Raw genomic sequence first — 26327 nt, 5'->3', positions numbered from 1 at the left:
ACAAAGGGGACTATCGTGTTGTTCACCTACCTTCCTCTCCCCACTGCCTGCTTCCAAACGAACCCTGAAATTATCATCTTGCTTCCTCCAAAAACTTGCAAAGGCTCTTCACTTTGCCATGCAACTTCAGCTCAGTGGACTGTGGGCAGACATGTACCGAGACCAAGCTTTGCACTAGGATCTGGGGCACCGCGTCAGTTTTCTACTGTTGTTATAACAAAATGCCAGATTTGGGGGCTGAATCCAAAGGACACATATCCATCACTGACAGCTGAGTCCAGGAGCATGGTGGGGTCTCAGCCCATGGAAACCAGGTGGCCACTGGCTGCATTCCTTTCTGGAGGCCCCAGGGAAGAATCCACTGCCCACGCACTCTGGTTGTGGTCATCGGCAGAAGCCAGTCACTTGCATTTGCAGGGAGAAGACCCCCACATCTGGCTGGCTGGACCCAGGGCTGTCCTCTGCCCCTGGAGGTGGAGGCACTCTCAGCCTGCAGGCAGCAGCAGAGGTGGGGTCCTCTCACATCTCCATGCCCCACTTCTCTACCCTCCCTGTTCACTTTTAAGGGCTAATGTGATTGGCTTGGGCTCCCTTGAATAATCCAGGCTAATGTCCCCATCTTGGGGTCCTTAACCCTACTTACATCTGCAGAGGTAACATGGTACCCACGGGTTCTGTGGAGTGGCACGGACATTTTGGGGGATTAATTCTGCCTGCCTATCACAGATAGAAAGGTGAGGAGGGTCTAATCCTGCCTCTGGGGCTTTATCAGTGCAGGGAAGGAACAGACCACCAGCAAATGACCACAGGCCTCCAAGGCATCCGCTACACTGTATCAGAGAGGGCTCAGGATGGAGAGAGGGCGGCAGGAGTGTTTCAAGCTCAGGAAGGGTTTCCCTAGGGGAGTGCCCAGGAACGCTGCCGGAGGAAGGAAGTCACTCTGAAGAGGCCAGCAGATGAAGTCAGGAGGTCATGATGTGTCTGGGGGCTTGCATAGCAGCAAGTACTTCCAAGTGAGTGGCAGGAATGAGGAGTGGATGGGGCGTCACAAGGGATTAAGATTCCAAACACAAGAGTTTGGGTTTTTAGCATGGCTGTGACAAGCAGAATCTTGTCGGGAAAACTGCTTTGTAACAGGACAGAGAGCAACTTGGCAAGGACACTGTCAAAACCTTGCTAACACTGAGGAGGGAGGAGCCCTCATGTGCAACGGATTCCACCTATGGGACAGGAGAGGCCAGTTCTGGGTAAGTCGTTCCAAGCACTTAGATACCACGTGGGTACTCAGGAGCTGACACGGGGATGCCCCAGCAGGCTGCTACGAGGTCACGCTACGAGGAACGGCTCAGGTGGTGTCTCTGCTGACGGTGACAAACACCAGTCATACTTAAAACCTGAGGGTGCCCCAGGTTAATCAGGCCACCACAAAACCACCGCAGGCAGGTCAAGGGACAGATGGGAAGCTGGCACTGTCAATGTTGCTCCTTACTTTAGAATGTGAGGCATGTGATCATGTCCCCAGAGCTCTCTCCTTTCCATCTACAGAAATGACGCCACACAGGCCCCGTGGGAGTGGAGAGGCACCTGAGGAGCACCAGCATCACAGCTCTGTGCTGATGCTTTTTAAAGTGTGTGCTCCCTCTGACCTGTGCTCAGGAGCTAAACTGGAGCCACTGTGTGACTGGGGAACAACACTCAAGCCCATCACGAATCCTCGGTATTGTCACAGAAGCAAACTCAGGGTTTCAGGAGCACATCTGACGAGCAAACACAGGAGAGCAGCTCTGTACATCTGCATGGGACAGTCATCTTGATCTGAATAATGCCAGCGGCTACGCCAGCAACCACTGCTCGTCCTGCCCTGCACTCAGAGCCCAGCCGGGCAGGCGGGCAGGCGCTGTAGTCCAGTCGGAGCAGAAATAGGGTGGTGTGCCCTGGAGTATCTGGCTCTGAGCTCGGTGCTGTGTCTGGTGACTGCTGGGTGGCCCACGGCCTGGTGGGGACACACAGCCTAACAGAATGACTGCTGCAGGAGAAAACTTCTCACCAACACTTTGCCTTGGAATGACTTCAAATGCCACCCAGTGGGATGCAACTTGCATAAGTTATGCAAAAAATGTGGATAACAAGGGGTCACTCGATTCTAAGTGAAGTTCAAAAGTACATTTATTTAAAATGTTGGCAAGATATCAATATAAAAGAAAAGAGTATAAGAAATAAAAATAATCGCAGTACAAAACATTTCAAATCTTTAACATCCATAATTTAGATAGCAAGGTCTTCATTTACATCACTTTATTTGTAGCTGAAGTTCCATATGGTTTTGTGAAAACATTTAAAAACCTGGTAAATGAATCATAAAACCTCATGTGGGCTCATAAAGTCATATAGTACAAAACATAATTTATGTTTCCTCAGAATAAAATCACACATCTTAATAAGATGCAGTATAAGCAATACACGTGTTCTCCTGCGTCTGCGTCTTGTCCCTAAGGGAGCAGCTGGAAAACAAGCACATCTGAAGGAAGCTCTGGTGTCGCCATGATTGGTGGCCAGCCGTGGGCCTTGGATCCGGGCTGCAGCACGCAAGGCCATCAGTTGAATTTATACGTGGGCTTGTTGAGGAAAAGGGCTTCAAAGGCAAGGCAAAAGAGAAGCATAAACAGACCTCTACAGCTTTAGGTGTCTTAGAGAGTGCTGCAGCACTCTCCTTACCTGTCCCTACCACAAGGGACTTCAGACCCTGATGCACATGCAGGGGGCCACTCAGCTGGCGCCAGCCCTGGAGCCTGTCCGGCCTGCCTGATGCCAACCCAAGCCACACCTGAGCTCAGCAGCTGGAGTCTCCTCCTAACTAACACGACCAGTGCGCATCCTTGGGGGTCCACATCCCCAAGCCCCAGCATGAAAACTGACCCCCCGTGTCCCCAAGAGCTCCTGCAGTCCTACACACACACTCTGGCAAGATTTTTCAGGCAATTTTCAGGCTATGGTATCAAAAAAGGTCCTAAAATAATATCCACAAATCGCTCGTGTAAGTTTTTAAAGACACAAGAGGACATTCATAAAGCTCAGTGCTCAGGGCATACCTACAGAGCCTGAGCAGGTCTTCCGTCACCTCCCTCAGAACTCCTGCCTTGCTTCTAACACCCTGCTCTGTGCCAAAGAGGAGGGGCTCTGAGCCAAGCAGCATCCCCACCACGCAGGCTCCCACTGCTGAGATGACCTTGGTTTCTGCAACAATCCCTCTTAAAGTGCCTTTACCACGGCACCCAGGGGGTCTTCTGCACAACGCTCTGGTGTTAAAGCTCTGTAACACTGCGTTCCTATCATCTTTTAGGGCCAGAGGAAACGTGCAATCAACTGAACAATGGACAAAGGAGGAGCACACCAAGGACTCAGATGGACTCCCTCCTGACCTCTATGGCTAGGTACTCCCCACCTGAAACACAGATCCCCATGTCACGAATGGCCCGTCAATGCTGGCCTCTGCTGGAGGTTGTGGGCACCACTGCACTCAGAGAGCAGACCCCGAGCCCACAACCCTGCCCACGGGGAAGGTTCAAGAAACATGACCCCGGCACAGGTATAAACTGGGGTGGAAACACATTTTTGGTAAGGATTGTAAACTACACTTTGCTTCACTTAAGGCTGTTCACACATTAGAACAATATTTCATATTTTTAATAAGGACTTAAAAAAAACAAGGCTTATTGTTTATCTGATTGCCTGAAATATAAAAATGTTACAGTCATTCTAAAAGCCTACTCTTGCTGCCATCACAGGGTGCTAGGAAGTCAGTCGCTGCGAGACTTCTGTGCTGCTGTGCTCTGCCCCATCTCAAAGCTCCAGGGGCAGAGTGCACACCATCTGCACCTCACTTTGAAAACTACGACCTCAGAAACAAGTGGCTAAAAAGAAAATAGTACTTAAGACTTGGTTTATTTTTGCAGTATTTCTCTTTTATCCAACTGCCAGCTACTCGAGCTCCTACATCAACCAGACAGCGCGTCCTTTCTAGTGAGCAGTTTTCCTGAAATCAACCCTAGGTCTGTGACGTCATGCACCCCGAAAGCACCCAGGGCCAGGTGCCAGCGCCGAGACCCTCACTTCTCTTTCAAAAAGGATATGATTCATAGTCCAGCGTCTGCGTGAGCACCCCAGTGAGGACAAACTCCGCGTTGTGCACCTCTGGGGGAAGCAGAGCCACAGCGTTAGGGCCAACCCATGCCAGGCTGCGCCCGCAGGCCCAGGACACGCCGCAGGACAGACCGCGCCTACCTATTCCGCGGGCAAAGTACTCTCCACACAGGTGCAGGTCGTTTTCACAGGATATCAAGATGATCTCCGACAGGCTCTGAGGAAAAGAAGAGGAGCGCCTCAGTGACAAGAGCCTCGCCCGGGACTACCCGGGACGACCAGGGACAGCACAGTCCTCCTCGCTCACCTTGTTCTGCTTGTGTTCCATGAGCTTCCGGAAGGATGGCTGCTTGGCCAGGACTTTTCCTCCAGCACATTCCACAATCGCTTTCATAGTTGAAAGGCTTGGGCAGATTCCAGGGGTGATATAAAAATATTTTGCCTTAAAGTAAAATTAAAATATACATACTATTTCTTGAATGCTCTGATTTTTAGAATATATACATTTTCATACTCTACCCTGAGATTTTAACAAAAGGTGGAACTTCCTGAAATTTTGAAATTTAATTCCCCCCACTAATTAGGCCTAGAAAAACCCCAGAATGTCAGTTTGAGAATAACTAAGCACTTTTCCATATGAAATATGACCTGTGATAATCAAAAGTGACCAGATCCCTAAGTTCCTAAAAGAAATGGAGTCGGGGCTGGGGCTGGGGCTCAGTGGCAGAGCACTTGCCTAGCATGTGTGAGGCACTGGGTTCAATCCTCAGCACCACATAAAAATAAATAAAGGCATTCTGTCCATCTACAACTACAAAAGAAAAAAAAAAAAAAAAGAAATGAAATAAAAAGAAAAGAATGGAGTACTCTGTGAATAGGCAAGACTGTTGTAAGCATTTTTCACAATGTCCTGGGGAATGACTGAACCCACACCTGCATCCCCAGCCCTCTTTACTTTTTGAGACAAGACCTCATTAAGTTGTTGGGATGGGCTTGAACTTCATCCTCCTGCCTCAGCCTCCCACGTGGCTGGGAAGACAGGAGACACCACCACACCTAGCTCACAATTTCTATGAAGTTGTAAATCCATATTCCCTTTCACCACACTTCCTGCCGAGCAACAGACTGACAGCACCACTTCTGGCCCGCAGTCTTCCTTGTCTTTATTTTCTACTATCTGGACTCAACCACAGTCAGAATAACACTGACGCCTAAAGACTTAACTTTGTGGCAAGCTTACTCCTATGTATGTCAGGAAATACTACTCTGTTTTCAACTGCTCTTAAAAAAAAAGCCAAATAAATATGTAGACAAGTTCGATTACTTTAGGTAGAGTGCAGGAATGCATCCTAACTCCGTATTCCAAATCACTTCTAATTCCTAAGCTGGCTCCTTAAGAAGTTCAAAGAGCAGATTATCTTTATTGATTTGTTTAGCTCTTTGATTAAAAAAAAAAAAAATTCCCAACTGTTTTAAATCTCTTATCTAACAAATATTTTAAAATCTTTAGTTCTGAATTATTTATGCAACTTTCAATTAATATCTTTTCAAGTACCTTCTCCAGCTGGATACATATTTATTGAGAAGAATATAAGCAATGTCCTTGAAAGATTTGTTAAAAGCAGAAAAATGAACTTCAACGTCTGTTAACAACTGGATTATTTATGACCATCTCCTCTGAACACCGTATCTCTAATAAATCTAAATCTCTAATAAATCTATCAGTTTGATTTTTGTACCATTTTTTTTTAATTTTTTTGTTGTTATAGATGGACACATACCTTTATTTTATTTATTTGTCTTTATGTGATACTGAGGATTGAACCCAGGGCTTCACACGTGCTAGGCAAGCACTCTACCACTGAGCTACAGCCCCAGCACCATTTTGTACCAATTTTTAAGAAGCTATTGTAAAGAGCAATTCTCCAGGGGTGCTCTGCATTTCCCCACAAGGTGACCGCATGTGGCAGTGTCCTGGGAGGAAAGGCCACTAGACGGCCAGGTGATCACCCAGTCACCAGCACATGCAGCTGGACACCACTATGTGTACCCTGGCTGATGTGGGTTTTCCTCCCAGTGTACCTTAAAGAGCGGAGAAACGTGTGCTCGTTTTAGGGACTCTTCCAAACTGAAAGAGAAAAGGACTTCGGCCTCAGCATCTCGAAGGATGTAGTTCTGCTCATCTGGAAAACAGAAGTGCACACACTCAGAACACGCAGGGCCTGCAGCGCTGGGGCAGCACAGGCCACTGGTGGCTCCTCTGCCTCTGCGGCCTGGATACTCACAGCTCCCCCTCGGGCTTCATCTACCTCCCTGAAGACAGCCAGACAGAAAAAGGCACAGGTTCTTTCTCTGAACCAGCGACCGTCAACTCCTTAAAGAAAACCGCCCAACCAGGGGCCCTCCTGGGCGCTGCCCCTGCCTGCCTGGCGCTCACTGCAGTCCTACACTGTTCTGGGAGCTGGCCAGCTCTCCCCGTCCAGCCCATGGTGAAGAATGCCAGGCCTTGAGGGCCAGCCTCAGTGGCCTCCACATCCAGGTGTGAACAAGGCCAACCCAGCAGAGCCCTGAAGGATATGAGCGTCTATCAGTGAGTATCAATGAGGTGGGTCGGTCACACTTCACTGGCTTGCCAACACACATTCCCTTTAAGGGTGTAAAAGTGTACAGTGCTCAATCTTCTCTCTCTCTCTCTCTCTCACACACACACACAATGGGCCTCCATCAACTTTTAAAGACTTCTGAGGATTTTTAATAGCCTGGCTTTCAGTGTTTACTGGCCTTCAGTTTTAACACCTTCCCAAGGTGCCAAAGTTAAAGTACACAAAACGTCCATCTTCTTATGCCGTGTCTGTGTTCAGAGAAGCCTGCTCCTGCACTCCCTACCCACACAGCACGACGGACAGCTGGACTCGGCCAGACATTCCCAAGGGCAGTGAGGGGTGGAGAGCTGGGCCAGGTGACACGTGTTCCAGGATTTGTGGGCCAAATCCTCTTCCTTTTCTCAAACACTGCCAGTAATGACAGTGGCACCACCGTGATCCCAGTGACTCCAAAGGCTGAGCAGGAAAAGGGGGTGGCCAGTGTGAGGTCAGCCTCAGCCACTCAGCTACAGCCTACCTCACAGATAAAAATAGAGAGGGCTGGGGACGCAGCTCAGTGGGGAAGCATCCCTGGGCACAATCTCCAGTATAGAAAAAAAGAAATCAATGCTTTACAAATGTGAAAAGCTTTCTTTACTCATGGACAGTCTGCCGACCCTCTGGCAGTCCTGTCACTACATAAACTCAACATCCAGTGCAAAAAACGAGTTTGGACACAGACCTTATACTCTATAAAAATTAACTCAAGGTAGAAGATAATATAGGAGAAAATCTACGTGACCTTGGGTTCAATGATGACTTTTCGATACTACATCAAAGGCATGATCAGTGGAAGAAAAGAATTCCTAAGCTGGACTTCACCTACAATTAATAACATCTATTCTGTAAAATACGTTGTCAAGAGAAGGAGAAGGTAAGCCACAGACTGGTAGAAAATGTTCATAAGAGACTTACTGACAGAACTATTACTAAACATCTAGAGAACTCTTTAAAACTCAACGGGAAGAAAACACACATCCTGATGAGAAAATGGGCAAAGATTGTGACCTCACCAAGGAAGACGAATGGCAAATGGGTAGGTGAAAAGACAGTCAGCATCAAAAGTCAACCAAGTCATGCCTACACACACCTGGCACAACCACCAGCATCCAGAACACAGCACCACACGCTAAAAAGCACGTGGAGCAACCCGGACTCTCAGCCATTACTAGCAGGAGTACAAAATGGTACAGTGGAAGACAGTTTGGCAATTTCTTACAAAACTAAACACACTCTGACCACGGGATCCAGGAACAATGCTCCTGGTGTTTACCCAAACGAGCGGAAAGCATGTCCACAAAAAAACCTGTGCAAATGTTTACAGCAGCTTTAGCGGAAAATGCCAACATTTAGAAGCAGCCACATCCTCTTTCATAGGTGAAGGGATAGCAAGAGGACTGTGCTCAGTGTTGAAAAGCAGCTCAAGCCATAGGCAGACATGGAGGAATCTCACAAGCACACTGCTGAGGGAAAGAAGCTATATAATTGCAACTACAGGACTTTCTGGAGAAGGCAGAACCACAGACACAATAATAAAACGATCAGTGGTGGCCAAGGGCTGGTGAGGGGGACACGAACAGGCAGAGCACAAGATTGTTCCTCAGGACCCTGTAACTGTGGCTGTCAGTCACTATACATCTGTCGAAGCCCAACAAATGTACAATGCCAGGAGAACAAGAGGGAATATTATGAACCACAGGCGACCACAGCCCAAAGGTCCACACAGGTCCACTGTAACTACTGTGCCACCCTGGCGTGGAATGCTGGTCATGGGTGTGAGCATGTGTGCATGCAGAGAATCTCTGCCCTTTCTGCAATTTTGCTGGGAATCTCAACTACCCTAAAAAAAAAAAAAAAAAAAAAAGGTTCCTTTTAAACAGAATCATTACTAAGTTGGAAAAATTCTCTTAGAAACTCTAGAATTTGAAGGGTACGATATAAATTTTCTCAATATTAAATGCCTATAACTGAACTACTTGATAAGTCTCAAAGATCAATACAGCAAACATCTATTCACAATGCAAAATGAAATAAAAGTCAACCAGAATTTTCCACCAAATATGAAATGTGAATTTTTTAAACAGATAAGAGAGTCTGTTCTCACAGGCTGGGGCCACCAAGCAGCTCCGAGAGTCCCAGAGACCCACGCTGCAGGGCTGCCGTGCTGTGTGTGGTGACAGCCCCCTGGGGCCCACCGCCCCCTACACAGCAGAACCCGAGGAATCACAGCATTTCAACTGAGAACAGCGTGTCACACTCCACACAGCATGGCTCTTCATGTTACAGAAAACTGGGGGCCACGACACATCTGTAGTAATTGTATCTACAACTATTTCTTCTGTCTTGTCCTCTGTTTCATTAGTATCTTATCACTTAAAATTTCCAAAATTTCAGGATACTACTTAACATGTGAGCCGTGTTATTCATGGATTCCATACTTGCAAATCTGCCTGCTCTAAAACGCGTCTGTAACCCCAAAACCAATGCGGGGGAAGCTTGTCTTGCCCTTGGTGCCTGTGCCCCTACCTACCAGACCGGGGCCCCTGGGATCCAGGACGCACATGGAGAAGCTTGCAGTTCCTGCTGGGGTAGGGTATAGGCAGACACGATGACCAACGGAACTCAAGATGTAAAGGCACACACTCATCTGGGCTGTACTGTCTCCAAGGAGAAGAGCACAGGACACGGGCCTGCTGTGCACGTGGCAAGGACCTAAACACGTGCAGGGGCCCTCCATGATCCACAAGGGTCCTCCCCACATCCAGCCCCAAACACAAGCACTCTGATCCACAGCAGCTCAACTGAAAGCAGGTCACAACTTGTCCCTCCAATAGGAACCAATGCTCAAAACTGTACCTGGACATCTGCGTGCACCTGTTCTCCCTCCAAAAGGAGGAGAACTTGCACTTCATAGACAGTGAGACTGTCACTTGTGGCCACATTTCCAATAGAATACACGAAGCAGAGAACAGAGGGGGATGTGGAGCTTATGTGTCCCTGACATCATTCAGATGACCAAGACTTTCATATTTCACCGTAAAATGTAGAGATACCAATCAGATGAATCACTGGCACATGAAATAAATTCATAAGCTTAAGTGAATAATTAGCAAACACTTAAACAACACTCTAGTTGTATATCTGGATGAAAACGCAGATCAGTCTGGTAAAGAGACCGAAGCCCCTGGCGCAGCACAGCAAGCCACCACTCACCAAGGAACTTCTGACACTTGAAGCACTCTTCCAGCCACTCCGGCGTCACGATGTGCTTTACCACAGAGATGGCCGTCAGGAACTTCACAGTACGCGTCACCTTGCTGGCGATGAGGTGGGTGCACTTCTGCGCAGACTCAGCAACCTCCCCGCCAAGGATGTAGAGCTTCTGGAGCCAGCAACGGAGGGGAGGGGAAGTGCCAGTGAGCAGAAGGGCCAGGCAGGACCCCCTGGGGCCGGGAGCAGGTCGCCCACCTGGCCCAGAGCAGGCACACAGGGCACTTCTGTAGCCATCTCTGCAGAATCAGTCGCCCAGCAGCAGCAACTGCCCTCAAAGAACTAGCAGAAGGGCCCAGGAACGAACGGCAGCTCGCTTCCAAGTAAAAAGTGGACATGCCCAGACCTTCCAAAGGAAAAGAGGGGTCACCGCGGCCCCACTATTTCCACTTTAAAAGTGATGGCACAGGGCTGGGGCTGGGGCTCAGGGGTAGAGCGCTCGCCTGGCATGCGTGGGCCCTGGGTGCGATCCTTAGCACCACATAAAAATAAAATAAAGGTATTGTGTCCACCTACTTAACTAAAATATAAATATTTAGAAAATAAAAGTGATGGCATGAGACTGGACCAAGAAGCAGAGTGTAAGGAGACCTCCAGTCACACTCACATCTTAAAAGAAGAAAGAGTAAATTAGATTTATAATAATAGCATTTATAATTTCTTTTCCTTAAAAGAAATTAGGAGTATGATGTATGAATCCAGCCTTACGTAAGCCAGTTATTTTTTGAAAGTGTTTTATCAGTATATAACACCCACACAGAATAGCGGGTCTCACTGTGGCACACACACAGGCACAGGATTTGATCAACTTCAGTCCCCAGTATATATCCCCAGAGGTCCACTAATGACACCACCCTCCCCACCAAAACCAAACAGGATCTCATCATCTCTCATACTGCTGTTTCAAAAACTGTATTTTTGATTCTGTTCCCATTTATCATTTAACATATACAACCTCCCCCACATCCTGAGTTAACCTCCTTTTTCCCAGAAAAGTAATCCTGATAAACTGTGTTTCAATCAGAGAACCCATAGAGTTCAATGGGCCCCTGGAAGCCAGAGACTTTATGGAAATGACATTCAAGTGGCACACATACACGATGGAATATTAGCCATGAAGAAGAAGGGAATTATGGCATTTCCTGCCAGATGGATGGAACTGGAGACTCTCATGCTAAGTGAAATAAGCCAATCCCCCAAACCAACAGCCGAATGTTCTCTCTGATATGCAGATGCTAGCACACAACGGCAGGTGGTGATGGGACAGAAATTCATTGGACTGGATAAAAGGGAATGAAGGGAGGGGGAGGGGAAGAGGAAAGACAGTGGAATGAAGTGGAGCTAACTTTCCCATGTTCATATATGAATACAGGAACAGTGAAACTCCACATCACATACATCCACAAGAACGGGAAGCTGCACTCCACGTATGGATGTTAAAATATATTCTACCGTCATATATAACTAAAAAGAACAAATTTTTTAAAAATAAAAAAATGATATTCAAGTAATTGTGAATGTCACACAGTGATAAAAATGGCTCCTGGGTCCCACGTCTGAATAAAAAACCAAGCACTGAAATGTGACGTTGACGTATGACGTGACCTTCAGAACTAGGCAGGAAGTGACTTGATGGCTAGATGTTAACCAGACAGACTCCTACAGCACTTCGTAAGAGAAGACCACCATGACCAGATAGCCGGGTTCCACATTGGCTTCACGAGCAGCTAGCCGGAGACACACACACACACACACACACACACACAGTGCTGATGGGCCCGCGGGGCAGAGCAGCATGCAGGTCACCTTAATGTACTGCTGAACCTGGGCAGGCTCGAATCCCGTGAAGAGCACAAACGGGGTCAGCTCTGGAGTCAGCTTTTTAGTAGGAGGCGGTAAATCTTCGATCCTACAAGACACAGGCACCAAACAGTGAGGAGCTCAATGTTTCCTGATAATCTGAGTGTTCCTAGTAAGCAAGGGAGTCATCAGTCCAGCAGCTACGAGAGTGTGTGTGGCACTGTCCTCCCTTTCCCACTGACATCAAGTCACCCCAAGAGAGACCATGTCAGAACCGCCAGGAGAGGCACCAGCGAACTTCTGGTTACCATCAACGTGCCCTTCCTCATTGAGTCCCCCCAGTTCACTTTTTAAATGCACTTTGAATGGAGGCAAATATTAAAGCTGGTTTTCCCACTTTGCTGACTTTGCTAGCTTCACTATTTTAACACTGCTCTCCACTTCCTGCGAGTTTTAAAACTAACTGTGTGTGACTGGGGTGGACCCCCACTGTCATAGGCACACATAGCTGGCCAAGGAAGAGCGCCCGGTAGCCTGCTGTCCTAACTCCAGCCTGTCGTCCGCCCTAAGTACCCAACGAGCTGCCCCACTGAGGCATGCAGCCTAACCAGGCCTCCAGGTGCTCACATCTGCCTGGCACCTCAGCACATCCTATCTCGGTTTATATTTGAATGAGATGGTCAAGAAAGTTTATCTGTGGCTCCCAAACCAATCTCGTAGTTAGGATCTCATTCGGTTTGTGAGCTGGACCTGGGAGGGCAGGAGAGGACAATGGGGACAACTCCGGCTGCTTTTCATCCACAGGCTCGGAACCAAGGTTGCTCTAGAACCGAGAAAGAGGTGGCTTGGCACCTGCCGTGCCCTGCTCCCTGACCAGACTGGCCAGCGTGTCTGCACCAGACGAGTCTAAGGTCTGCACGTGAATCTGCCACACAGGCCACCCCACCACAGCCAGCCGCCTGAGGCACGCCTCGCCCCAGCTGCCGCGGTCCTCTTGCCCGCCCCGCCCCGCCCCAGCCTCCCTCCACTCTGGCCTGCTGCGGGTCACACACCTCCACCCAGGAACCGCAGCTCCGGGCGGCCAAGAGGCCCAGTGCATGCTCTGGGGGGTGCACCCACAGCAGCCTGGCCTGGGCTGGCCCAGGGCTCCAGCTGCTGCCCCCACAGCAGCTTCTGTTTTAATGCTGGGGCTGTGGTAAGCTTTTACTTAAATAAAAACTTTTTTTGTTGCTTTTTTAGTAAAAAAGCAAAAATTTGTCTTTATTCACTCTCTGCAGCAATAAAATGAGGCGCGCTGTGACACATCATGAAGGAGAGAACTGGACTTTCAGGTCCAGCTCGTGGGAAGTACCCCGAGGCCCGCGCCGACCACCCGACTATGGGAAGGGACCTGTGAAGGACGGCCAGATCATACCTGGCCCTTTTGGAAGAAGGCTGGACGCTGGCGACTTCGTTCTGCTTCAGTTTGGGAGGTAACCTTCCACCCTGTAATGCAAACACCGTCCATCAGCTCAGTCTCCACGCGACACAGAAGCCTCAGGGCGCGTGTCGAGGGACCCAGTCACCACTGGCAGCCAGAACCCACTCGCCACCCTCAGGACAGAGCTCACCTGGGGAACTGGCACGGGCAGGCCGGAGGGGAGGCCATGCTCCAGAGACCCCCAAGTCACTTTGGCTTTCTCCCACGACCCACCAAGTCCTCCAGCTCCTGGGAAAGCCTCTGCCAGCTTCTGTCCTCACCTCGTGTCGTATATCCAGTCCTCAACCCAAACTCCTCAGAACTGTTTTTATTTCAAGTATTTTATCCTGTGTCCCAACTTGGAATGTGAAAACTATAATCCCTGCAGTCACATCTCCCTAAAGAGACTTATTCTAAAACAGGAACATCATCCACAGTATCATGAAAGACACATGACCATCAGATTAGCAGTGCTACCAAAGGCAAGACAAGGTACTGAACTTCCTGACTTCATCTCAGGAAGGAGCCGAGATCCTCTAGAACCAGCTCAAGCATCTGGTCGGGGGCAGAAGAGAGCCCCAGCTCCCTGTGGGGTCTTGACAAAGCCAGCCCCTCAATCCTGCCCTATCCTTGTCCACTCCTCCTCCACATTTTATTTCGGGGGGGTACTGAGGATTGAACTCAGGGATACTCGACCACTGAGCCACATCCCCAGCCCCATTTTGTATTTCATTTACAGACAGAGTCTCACTAAGCTGCTTAGCACCTCGTTCTTGCTGAGGCTGGCTTTGAACTCACCATCCTCCTGCCTCAGCCTCCTGAGCTGCTGGGATGACAGGCGTGACGTGCACCACCGCACCTGGCCCTCCTCCACATTTTGAACTCAGAGGTTCTCTCTGTGTCCCACCACGTGAACCGCACTGCTTTCACAGCTACCTCCAGACCACGTCAGTCGCCCCAACTCCCAGTCCCTGACCACCACTGCTGCCGTGTCCAGATGTGCAGATCTGCACGGCACCGGAGACCACCCGGCCTCTCGGACCCGCAGGACCAGCTCCTCCTAAGCCGCAGAGGGGCATCTTTGCCATGTTACCCAGGCTGCCTGGAGCTGCTGGGCTCAAGCCATCCTGCCTCGGCCTCCCAAGCAGCCAGGACCACAGGTGTGCACCCAGGGGGCTCTGGGACTCTGCATTTTAAAGATACAGGTTGCCATATGTGACAAGGTGTACGTGGTCCTAGGTCTTAGGCCACAAAGCACTGACTAACGGGGCGGACACTGCTGTCCTCACAGTGCCAACATACCTCAGGCAACTGCGGCAACAAAGGTTCCAAGTGAAATGACCGAAATGGCCCCGTCTGTAACTGGACAGACACTCAATGTGGAGAATCAGCCAGTCAGAAAGCAAGGTTCCACCTGTCCACCTCGCGGGGTGGACGGGACCCTCCACATCCACAGCCACGTGCCTGGAGCGAGCCACGCCCACACTCCAGCTTCCCAACGGAGCCAGCCTGGCCTCCCAGAGGCCTCCCCGGCACAGCAGCCTTTGGCCTCCTGCACTCTGGCCTGCGGTGGGCCCCACACCTACTCTACTAGCGGCCTCCACCTCGGGCCTCTCCCCATGGAAAGCAGGACTGGCCTCCCACTTTATTCTGTCTCCAGGTCCAGACACAGTTCTCGGCTCCTCGAGGCAACAAGGCTCCCCGAGGCAACAATGCTCCCCGCCACACATGAGGATGGACAGGAGTCACCAGCCATCAGAGACACAGGCCCGGGGCACGGGACCTCCCATGACAAGGAGGACACAGCCTTCACCTGCGATCACGCTGGCAGATGATGGGAACGTTTTCACTCCCAAACACGACCTTGAAACACACCCCACCGCACTGCAAGGCACAGCAGTACCAGGGGACGTTTCGTCTGACGTACCATCAACAGCTCTGCCGACACCTTCAGGGGGACTCGCCAAGCGTCTAGAGAGAGAGAGAGAGAAGGTACGTCCCACCATGACACTCTGCTGTGCAGGCCTCTCCTGGGCTGCTCATGCCGACCCAGGGAGACAGGGAGAACTGCACCACATGTAGGAGACAGGTGAGGGCCAGCTGTGAGCACCGAGGCTTCCAGGTCCTGCGTGGCACCTCTGTGAAGTGGCGCACACAACTGGCAGCAAACACGGAGACCAACTGAAGGCACTTGCCACCTCTCTCCTGCCGTGTGGCTAGACACTTGTAAAAGAGGGAGTCCGGGTCTGGGTGTCACAGTCTGGCCATTAACACATGAGTGACGATGAGATGTGACAGGAAGGACACACCCGACAGGGAGAGGCTCACCAATGGGACCAGCACGCTCACACTGTGGGCAAGAGTCCCTGCAGAATGGCTTCAGAGTTGAGGTCAAGCCAGCAGGTGCGTTACAGGGACACAAAACAGGGCTCAGGGACAAGAGCTTTCCCATGATTAAAGCCACCCTGGTAACATCAGGATGGGCTTCCTTAAGAGAAGGTCCAAGCACCCCTTGAATGACCTTTGTGAACCTTGTTCGACTCTGCAGGGCAGAGGAAGCACTCAGGGTGCCCTGTCTGCAGGGGGTGGGGAGCCTCCTGGGTCTTATCTCTCAGACCAACAAAAGCCTGGGCAGCACAGAGGAGTATGGAAAGGGCACAGGAAGAATAAGACCTGGCAGAGGCCCCCACCGCCCAGCCCAGCGTGTGAGCCCAGGTGGCAGGCGGCTCCCAGCACTCCGAGAAGCCAGCCGGGGCGGGGGCTCCACTCACCCAGCAGATTCAGAACCAAGTGCTGAGTGGGCGCGAAGGGGTCCTGCAGGTTGAAGGCTGTGTAGCGGCTGTACTGGATCTGCCGCAGGGCCTCGAAGTTCCCCAGCAGGATGTCCCCCAGCCACTGGGCGTTCACACACGGGATCCTCCACTCTTTGGCTTTTTCATACTTTAAACCAGTTGGTCTTTTTTGTTTTTGAGGAGAAAGCACATTTATTAAATGTTAGCACTATCTACTGTAAATTGGTATTTATTTTCACAAAAAACAAAAACATGACTCCAAACAGCAGTGGCGGGCACACTCTGGGGTCCCTGGTGCAGGTACAGGCATGCTGGGCCTGACTGGGCCACAGCCGCCCGCACACCTCATTCCTTTACCGAAACCCGCCAGTCGCCCTTCCACTAATCCCTTCCAAGTCACAGCTCAAGTGACTCGCAGGTGATCCTGCCATGCTCCCACGAACATCACTGCTGAGCTTTTCACAGACCTCAGTCTACCCAAGCACAGCACGTTAGAAACAGCGGTCCCAACAGCCGCTCTGCGGGGTGTGACCTCCGACTAAACGCAGTTTCCAACTCGGCTTACTCTTTACAGATGAGCACTGTGTTGCTCCGGCACAGGTACCCTGTGTATTTGGCACCTGCCAAATACGCCATTAGCTTCAGGTCGTCCCTGTCACTGTCAACAAATCCAGTCACGGAGATAATCTATGGAAGAAAGAACAAGTAAGGTTAGACCCAAAACACAAGGACGACTTCTTCAACTTCTTGGTTGCTTTCCTTCTTTTGCATTATGGGGCATACAAGGTAATGCCAGTCTTAAGCAGTGACGGGCAGACCTTCATCACCAGTGACCTTGCTGCAGTGAGACCTCCTGGAGCGGAACACTGTGGCCCGCCGGGACTGTGCACATGCGCCCAAACTAAGGAGGCGGGCACACTCCAAGCATGCACACTCTGCCACAATGCTGTTGTGCACAACCAGGACACTGTTGCAACTGTCACAATTACCTAGCAAATGACTACCTCGCAAAGGATAACCAATCAAAATATGCCTCACATAATCCTAGCACCTCCGGAGGTTGAGGCTGGAGGATGGCGAGTTCAAAGCCAGCCTCAGCAACAGTGAGGTGCTAAGCAACTCAGTGAGACACTGTCTCTAAATAAAATACAAAATAGGGCTGGGGATGAGACTCAGTGGTTGAGTGCCCTTGGGTTCAATCCCCAGTACTAAAAAAAGAAAAACAATGTACCTCACCATAGAAAGGAAGACAGAGGGGACAATGTGTGACAGGGCTGACCGGGGGTGAGCTGGGACAGGTCTCTGCCAGGCCAGGCGGCACTAACATGCAGCCCTGTCTCTGCCCCTTTGTGCCAGGGCCACAAGAGCGCTGCACACGACCCCTTATGGAGGGAAGGCACACGAGATACCAAGTCCAGGAAGAAGTCGGTGCGAAGACGAAGGGACAGGGCTGAATGCAGAGTGGTAAGACCGCGGGAGCCACGGCCAACAGGGTTCCGTCAGGGATGCGAAGGAGTCAGTCCTTCACTTCCCTCGACAACCCCAGCGCCAAGAGCTTTAGACGGGCAAACCCACAACTGATAGTGTTCTCCAGCAGTGGCTGCTGCTAGGGCCAAATGCCTAATGTGTGTTAGGATTTCACACCAAAAGCGCCAGAGACTGGAGAATCTGTTAAATATCTACTACGTGCAGGAAACTGACTGAAATGGGAAAGAGAGGAAACAAAGAATCCCCACACCAGGCACTTCTCAGCGGGGCCAGAGAACACTGAAGAAGGAACGGATCTTCCACGCTGGACAGGCACCCATTTCCCCGAGAAGAGTGGCCAGAAACCACACAGAGGCCCCTTACGTGCTGTGAGCAGGGCTTTCCCCCCGGCGGGAAGGCCACTGGGAAGTGAAGGGCCCGGTGAGGCGGCACCATCTTCCTCCTCTTCAGCACCGTGTTCAGCCAGTGCGCAGTGACACACCGCTTTCTTTCTCTGATCGCCTATGGAACACAAGACCACAGGTGGTTGTTTGGGAATTTTTCCTACAATGGGACTGAACTCAAAATGGTGAGACTGGATGAGTACAATGTCCCATTAGCAGATTTCATGACATTCAGCACACAATCTGCTAATCCAGCAAACTACAACGGTGTGGCTGATTACTCCTAATGAAGCAACCTGAAGATGTCTCCAGGGACAAGAGCCTGCAACGAGTGGTAAGAGCAGCAAATTTCAGGACAACCTTTAGGAGTAACTTGAATCACGAACGACACTGAGGATGGTCAAATTAGAAAGCCTCCATAAGAACAAAAAGGGTCCCAGGTAAATCAAAGTATAAAAATGTAACCATCCATCCAGAATTAACCTCAGGGAAAAAGCTCACCAGTGTTTCTACATTTTTAACAGCAAAGCGGATCCAGGAAGAGCTACCTCTCTAAGGGAGCTTTGTCCTTCCTCTGTGGTGCTGGTGGGAACCCAGGCCCTGCATGCGCTGGCAGTGCTTGCGCTAAGACCACCCTTGGCCCAGGAGGGCTTTCTAAAGGCTCTCTGTCACGTTGACATCTACAAATAAGAACTGTTATGAAGAGACAAAGACGGAATTTCCGGGCTAGAGAAGGAAGCCGCTGCCCAGCGGTCTGGAGGTGCCTGCCTCCGGGACCCCTGCCTGCAAAGCGCTCATGGTTCCAAATCCTTTCTGCAGGTGGCTTGATAATGACTGGAAGGAGGGCTTATCCCTCCTAATGCTACCTGCAATTTCCTTTCTTCACTGTTCAAAGAGTGTCCACAAAAGCATCTAGGCCACCAAAAACTCCGTGAACATTAATAAGAAGCAACTTTTCTACTTCTAGAGGTAGAAAAAAAGTTCTTCCCCAAAAGCACCCAGCACTAGAAGCTGAGAGCTGCACACAGGAAGGGCAGCTGGCACCGGGCATGGGTGAGAGGCTTCCTTACCTGCGCATACATGCTGCTGACCTGGCTCTCACAGAGGAGGTGTGTGCAGCGGCTGGTGAACGTGGGGTCCACAGTGCCACCGTGTGCCTGGATTATCTGCACCAAAGAGCCAAAGTTGTCATCAACTATCAGGAGAACTCTAAGTCCCAACAGGAGGGCTATTAAGAGGACCACCACACACCCACACGGCACAGAGAGAGGTGACATTTATCACTCCCCCACATGGCACAGAAGGAGAGGTGACATTTGTGCCTGCCACACCCAGCACTAGAAAGCGAAGTGAGCCCCAGCACCCATTCCATTCCAATTCCCAGGGAGGACACCCTGACATTATCATTGAGCCACGGAGCTCAACTTGCCCCAGCTCCATCCCCAGCACCCCCCATCCCACCCCCTCCACCTGTTTCTCTTGAATCCATTTACAGTTTACTTTTTTTTTTTTTTTAAATGCTTTCCTCTTAAAGCATGGTTTTCCATCTTGGCACTACTGACATTTTGTAATTTGGACCAGTGCTGGGGCCACCCTGAGCAGCAGACGGTGTGCGGCAGCCTCCCTGACCTCAACCCCTACCCTCCAGCAGTGGCTCCCCTGGCCGAGAGCTCAGCATGCCTGTGAACACTGCCAACTGTCCCTGAGGACAGATGTGCCCCTCAAGAACCATTACTCTAAAAGGAAAGGAAAAGACAGGAAATCAGAATGACATCAGTAAATACCAAACACTGATTTTTAGACTCAGGTTTAGGGGTGAAGGGACCATTCTGCTCCTTGACAACAACGATACATGGCACCGGGGATGTGTCAAAGCTCCAAACGCTGCCCAGAAGGAGCGTCTGCACGTTAGCTGAAACACTAAAAAAGGCCCACAAGAAAAGCTGTCTCCCTCCCTCCTCACTGTGGTGAGCGGGAACTTGTTTCCTCAGTGACACTCCCAACGGCCTCAGGAGGTACGAGGCCCTGCCTCTGTACAAGCTCCTGCCTCTGCCAGCAGCTGCCACCAACTCGTCCTCTGCCATCCATGCCCAGCTCAGGCTTGGTGCAGCTTCTTAGCACCCTCGGTGCCATCTGTGGGCCTGCTCCTCCTCTGAAGGCCTCCCCTCCCATGGACAGGATCCTGCTGGCCTCGATTCCGTCCCACCGTCACTTAGCTCAGCCATGTGGTTCAATGCTGGGTGCACCTTTGCTTCCTCGAGCCAGCAATTACCCTGGCCCCCTGCTCTCTTCCCTTTTCTATGCAACTCGCACCCTTTCACGATTTTATTCCTGACATCACAGAAATCTGTGTGCAGGGGTTTAAATGCGGCCACAAAGGATCTGACGCTCTGAGAGTCGGAGTTCCACTCCTGCAGCCTGGAGCTCGGGCTAGACTTAGACACCAGCTGGCTCCCTCCTTCCGTCTCAGCCACACTCTTGGGAAGGAAGTCAGGCCATTCTGCAGCCATCCAAGTAGCCCGGAGAGCCTATGTGGTGAGGAAGTGGGCCTCTGAGTGGCCCCTCAGCAGCTCCAACGGCCGCACAAGACAGCCTGGGTCACAGCTACCCTAGCCACTTTAGGATTCCTGACCCAAGAGGCAACTGAGATCATGAAAGCTTCTTGTTTGAAGCGTCTAAGCTCTGGAGTAATTTGTTACACAGCAAACAAATGCCAACCGCACATCCTGCTCCATCTATCAGCCACAGTCCGACTCGCTCCAGCTCCTACTCCCTCATCTTCCCTCTCACCCTAGGCCTCCCTTCCCCATTCAGGAGCAGTGGCTCCCTGAGAAAGGGTGAGGGCTCTGACTGCAGGAGCCTCCATACACCTCACCACGCCTGGCTGACTGGTGGCTGCACGTTATTCTAGACTGGAAATCACTGTCACTTAGAGTTTTAAAGATGCTCATGGAAACGGCTCCATGTGCCACATATCAGGTGCAACACCCTATGCAGACCCTCAGCTTTTAACATTCTCCCTCCACTGAGCTTTGAAGTCCTTCCTCCAGTGTTCGGAACATTCAGAGTTGCCCAAACACTGTTCTCTCGTTCCTTTTGGCTGGAGACACGTGTCATTACGTTGTAAGCTGTTTTCTGAATGCCTTTCCCCCTTCATTTTCTCTATTCCCAAACTCCTACTAGCGATGGAGGATTTCTTATATAACCCTTTAACATAAAACAAAATGAAATAAAACAACAAGAAAAAACGACTACCTTTCATACTTGAGTTTTGTTCTATTTTAGGAAAGTTTCTGAATGTCACTTTCTTAACTTCTGGCACTTTTCTAACTGCTCTAACTCTCAGCAATGCCTCCTGTTCCTCCCACCCTGCCCTGGCTCAGGTGTCATCACCCCTCAGCTGGCCAGGCGGTCACCCTCCTGGCTGGTTTCAAAGTCAGCAGTTTACCAACTTCACTGACAACTTCACTCACCCTTTTCTATTAAGGTTCCAAGAGGGAGAAGTCAAATTCACTGTAACACAGCAAGTAAGTAGGGTCTTAGAAGACAGGCAGCCTTTGCCCCTGCCCTGTCCTGGCTCCAGGGCCCCGGGCTGCAGCCTGGACCTTCCATCCACTTCTGCCTATGGCTTCTGCAGACTCCTGCCTTGGCTAAAGCTGCTCCAGCTGGACAGTCCTCCTGCTTACCCTGTAAGACTGAGCCCAGAAATCACCTCTTCCAGAGCTCTTAACACCCAGCACCCTAAGAAGTCAATGTTCTCTCTTAGGCTCCCAGAACACCCTGTGCCATCCCTGTCTGCCAGACCTCGGACTGCCTGTGTTTACCTGTGTCCCTGTCAGCCTGCCCAGGCCTGGCCATGTCAAGGGTCTAAACACAGAGAAGGTCAGAGAGAAGCAGAGTCAAGGTGTGCTTGAAACTCATTCTCACTCACTTTTGAAGGCCACTGTGCAAAATAACAACAGACTGCCCTTCCACAATTACACGAGAAGCCTGAGTCCCTCTGACCTGAAGAGGCTGGGATTCTCTAGTACATGTCTTTGAAAAAGTATGTTGAAGACATACACTTTGGTGTCCTCATCCTAGGTCACCAAACACCTGATCTTATCCCACATCCTGATTACAGACAAATAATTAGTTCCCCTTAGAATTTCAGAGCCTAAATATTGTAAGAATGATCAAATACAACATCCTCACCCAACCGCTGGAAATCTACAGCCTAGGAAAGGGATATATGCTCAAGGTCACAGAGAATGCTAACAATAAAACACCAGAACTTTCTGGAACACACACAAATGCATCTCAGAGAAAGCGCTGAATGAACAGGAAGTCTACATTCAGAAGGATCAGCGTGGAATTCAGAGTCGCCTTCCTCCAAACGCAGCTCACCCTTTTCCAGGTAGCCAACAGCTGCTTATCAGACATCTGCTCTGGATAATCCGCGATTGCAAACACACATCCTAGTAAGAAGCCTTCTTCTGGAACTAGAACAGAATTATATAAGAAAAAGAAAGGACTTCATGAATATGTATGTTGCCAAGTTCATGTGAACATATTACACTAACAAGGCTTAAACATGAGGTAAATACACAGCAATCTGGACACATTTGGAACATTGCCACAAATATTCTAATTTAATAACCCATATAAAATAATCATTAAAACTAAAATTAATGAGGCATGATGGCACATGTCTGTAATCGAAGCAACTCAGGAAGCTGAGGCAGGAGTACCCAAGTTGCAGGCCAACCTCAGCAACTTAGTGATACCCTGTCTCAAAATAAAGAACAAAAGGGCTGGGGATGTAGCTCAGTGGTAGAGCACCCCTACGTTCAATCCCCAGAACCAAAAATAATAAAAACTAACATATTTTATGTGTGACCACTAAAAATTCTTGAGTTAGTCCTTGTGGCAGTCTGGCTGCTCTACGGGACCCCAACATCTCTTCGGTATGTGATGGCTGACCCAAAGAACAGAAGACAGCCTAATGATCCCATGATGACTCTGTCAGGCATGAGATCTGCATTCTCCGCCTTGGGGACTATCAGAGGTGAATCTTCACCCACACCCTCAAACACTCGAGAAGCATCTATGCAAGTATGAGGCCTGCAGTACAAAGAAAGCAAAACCCCGTTACTAACTCTCCACTGCTGGGTCGTGTCCAAAAAGCTGCTGCTGCTGCTGGGGTGGGGGTGGCGGGGGCTGCGGAGGCTGCTGGGGTGGAACCTGGTGCTGGAGCGCCTGGGAGGCCTGGCTCAAGTGTTGTGCTGTCTGATTCTGCATCTGCTGCTGCTGCTGCAGGCGCTGTAGCTGCTGCTGCTGTAGCAGGCTGTGCTGCTGCTGCTGCAGCTGTGCTAACTGCTGCTGTTGCAGTTGGTGCTGCTGCAGCTGGTGTAACTGTTGCTGCAGGGCATGCTGTTGCTGAAACGGCTGCAGCTGCTGCTGGGGGCGATGCAGCTGCTGCTGAGGATGCAACTGTTGCTGTGGAAACGGTAGTTGCTGCTGAGGAAACTGGTGCTGATGCACTTGCTGCTGCTGTTGCTGCTGTGAGAAGGGATGTGGCGGCTGCTGGGGGTAGGGATGCTGGGACATCTGCTGCTGCTGCTGTAGCTGCATGATCTGCTGGGGCTGGAGGTGCAGAACTGGGTGCTGCTGCTGCTGCTGCTGCGGCTGGGGCGGCTGCAGCATGTGTGTCTCTGGAGCGCCCTTCACCTGGCTAAACAGCACAGCACTGGCGTTGGCGTTGGCATGTCCTGGCTGGCTGTGATTCACCTGCTGCTCTAGATTTTTTGTGGGTGCTGAAAGGGACTGTAATATCTAGAAGACAAAAGTGGGTTCAAGTCATTATACAGAGTTCCTGAAAGGTACTATGGTCTCTCCATCAAAGAAAAACAGGACAGTCTATGTGGTTAACATTCAATAAAATAGGAACATCGAATCACTGCAAACTTCAAAAACAATATCTCATTTTTCTTATGTATTGATTTTGTATCACCAACATCAATAAAGTGAATAAATTCCTATTTTTGAGAAAACCATTCTCAAAAAATATTTTAAAAACATCAAAATTTTAAACTACACAATGGAATAAGCTGATGAATTAAAGCTGACAATAAAGACTCACGTGGCTGCTGTGTTTCAGAGAACAGAGTGACAGGGCAGTGAGACAGACAAACTGGCAATGTTGTCCTGTCCTCGTGGATCCTTGGACACTGAGCCCAGGGGTCCTTGCGTAACCGGCAGCACCTCTGCATTGCCCATCTCCCTCCCACAGGACTGTGGCCTTTAGGGACCAGGATGCACTGGGGAATGACAGGTGCTGAAGGGATCTAGTAGCCAGACTCAGCTTCACCCAAACCTTCCATAGCTGCCATGTTCCATTTCCCCCCGCTTTGTGGTCCAGAGTCCAGTGAAGACCCACAAAGCCACCTTCCAGATGACAGCAGGTGTTCAGATGGCAGCAGCGGGGCTCAAGCTTAACACCAGGAATGGTTCAGGCGGCAGTGAGGCTCAGCATGGCCTCTCCACCTTCCCCACTGCACACGGCCGTGCAGTGCGTGTGAGAAAAAGAGGGGCAGACAAGGTCCCAACAGCAGGTCTGTTTAAGTGGTACATGTTCCCCGACTAAGACATCACATCACAGCTGGCCAACAATCCTTCCTCTAAGAAGACTCTGAGCTTTTTAGATGGACAAAAATTTCAAGCTAGAGAAAACCATTTGCTCCAGACCATTTCCCTTCTAGGTCATCCCACTTCAAAAGACGCAAGCCGAGAGCTGGATCTATGCTGAGGGCGTGGAGGGGAAAGGAGAGGGATCCAGAGATGTCCACCAAGCAGAGAATCACACTGCGAGTTTTTTTCCTTATATCCTGCTCAGTACAGAATAAAACAAAACCAAAGCAACCTGTCACGGCATAAGCTGTGTTCAACATGCTCAAATGACAAGTCTGACCAACTTCTTATGGCCCTGAAACCAGCACGAGAACTGTTTCTTCTCTCTAGTTAAAGACTTCAAAAATACCCAGTCAAGGACAATGGGAAATGAGCCCCCATCTCTGGCCACCCCAAGGGCTGAGCAGCCTGTGATGTGCTCAGAAGGCGGATGGAGACACCGGCTTGCACACATGTGCATTCTGAGTGTGCAGCCGGCTAGGAGGCCACCTCCCAGGGAAACATAGCGGGGCTGGGAGGGAGTGTGCATGCTTGCTACCATGTGGTACCCTTGGGGGGTTTTATTTTGCACATATATTATTTTCAGCTACCGCAGAAAACACACATGGGAACTTCATGGATCACAGGAAATAAATGCTGCGGCCACAATGAGCAGGGATGACCCAGCTGTCTGCCACCAGCTGCCCTGAGAAGGAAGACCTCACACAAATGTGGCAGCACGTCCTGGGACCAGGGCATAGGGGAGCATCTGGAGGCTGCGCTGGCCCTCCTAGCACTCCTACTTCCCTCAGAGTGGCACAAAAACTCAGCTGGCTTGGGTGACTGCGTGGGGAAGCATGGTGAGAGGTCAGAGGAGGCCAGAGTGTGCAGCAGGCAGCTGGAGCAGAATTTGTGCTGGGCTGGGGAGGCCAAGGTCACAAAGGCCATCTGACCCGGAGCCAGAACCCGTTGCCCTTCACAGGGTCCCACCACTCTTCGCATTTCTAAGGTCAAAACCTGAAGAGCTCTCCTGGCCTCTGGCCTGTTGTTCATCATGCCCACTTACGCCTGCTGCAAAGTCCCCTGGCTTTCCAGGGTACAGCTCTAAACACGTGTCCTGCTGCTGTGGCTGTGGCTGCTGCGCCTGGTGAGGAATTGGTGGACCTTTCCTTTGCAGTCTATCTGTCTTTCCTTAGGCAATTCCGGAATTCAGTGGGCGCCTGCTGGACAAGTCCTAGCCTAGCAGTCCCGTGACCACCTCCCCGCCGTGGTCTTCCCATTCTCTCGACCACTCACTCCCAATCACTCTGTAAACCTGTGGTCAGTCACAGGCATGTGACATAAAGTGGAAGGGACAGAGGAATCAAACAAGGAGTCGAGGGGCCAAAAGACTGTGGGGCAGGGCAGCAGGTGCTCAGCCTCTGCCATTCAGGACCCTAGAAAGGCATTTCAAGGGACCATCCCTCTCAAGACAGGCTGCACCCAGGACCGCTCGCTAGTCCCCGTGTCCATGCTCGGACCATACCTACATGCCTTTCTGCTGCCAGAGAGACCCTGCACCAGCCCCAGCCCCAGGGGGCCTTTAGCCCATGACTTGTGGTCTCACTCTTATTCTCGCAGGATGCCCTCGCCCATCCTTCCTCCCGTCCCTCCCATGCACGTACTTAACATCGGGAGCTGCGGCTGCAAACTCCACGGGGCCCTG

At 50.6% G+C, this 26327-nt stretch overlaps 1 protein-coding gene across 1 annotated transcript in view; it reads right to left on the bottom strand.

The window, feature by feature from the left end:
- Positions 1-2148: 2148 nt before the first annotated feature.
- Paxip1 (PAX interacting protein 1) overlaps positions 2149-26327 on the bottom strand; it is a 49974-nt gene continuing 25795 nt past the window's right edge. The window contains exons 7-21 of the mRNA XM_048785399.1: positions 23113-23788; positions 22361-22455; positions 19045-19140; positions 17955-18092; positions 16669-16790; positions 16083-16267; positions 15239-15282; positions 13267-13337; positions 11859-11961; positions 9996-10164; positions 6223-6323; positions 4448-4582; positions 4282-4357; positions 4131-4191; positions 2149-2610 (exon numbers count right to left, since the gene is read on the bottom strand). Coding sequence (XP_048641356.1) covers positions 2595-2610; positions 4131-4191; positions 4282-4357; positions 4448-4582; positions 6223-6323; positions 9996-10164; positions 11859-11961; positions 13267-13337; positions 15239-15282; positions 16083-16267; positions 16669-16790; positions 17955-18092; positions 19045-19140; positions 22361-22455; positions 23113-23788 — 2088 coding nt within the window. The 3' untranslated portion in view covers positions 2149-2594. The remainder of the gene's footprint in view (positions 2611-4130; positions 4192-4281; positions 4358-4447; positions 4583-6222; positions 6324-9995; positions 10165-11858; positions 11962-13266; positions 13338-15238; positions 15283-16082; positions 16268-16668; positions 16791-17954; positions 18093-19044; positions 19141-22360; positions 22456-23112; positions 23789-26327) is intronic.

The sequence above is a fragment of the Marmota marmota genome, unplaced genomic scaffold (genome assembly GCF_001458135.2).
Source record: "Marmota marmota marmota unplaced genomic scaffold, marMar, whole genome shotgun sequence".
NCBI classification, from domain to species: domain Eukaryota; kingdom Metazoa; phylum Chordata; class Mammalia; order Rodentia; family Sciuridae; genus Marmota; species Marmota marmota.
This window is presented reverse-complemented; position numbering and strand designations above follow the sequence as displayed.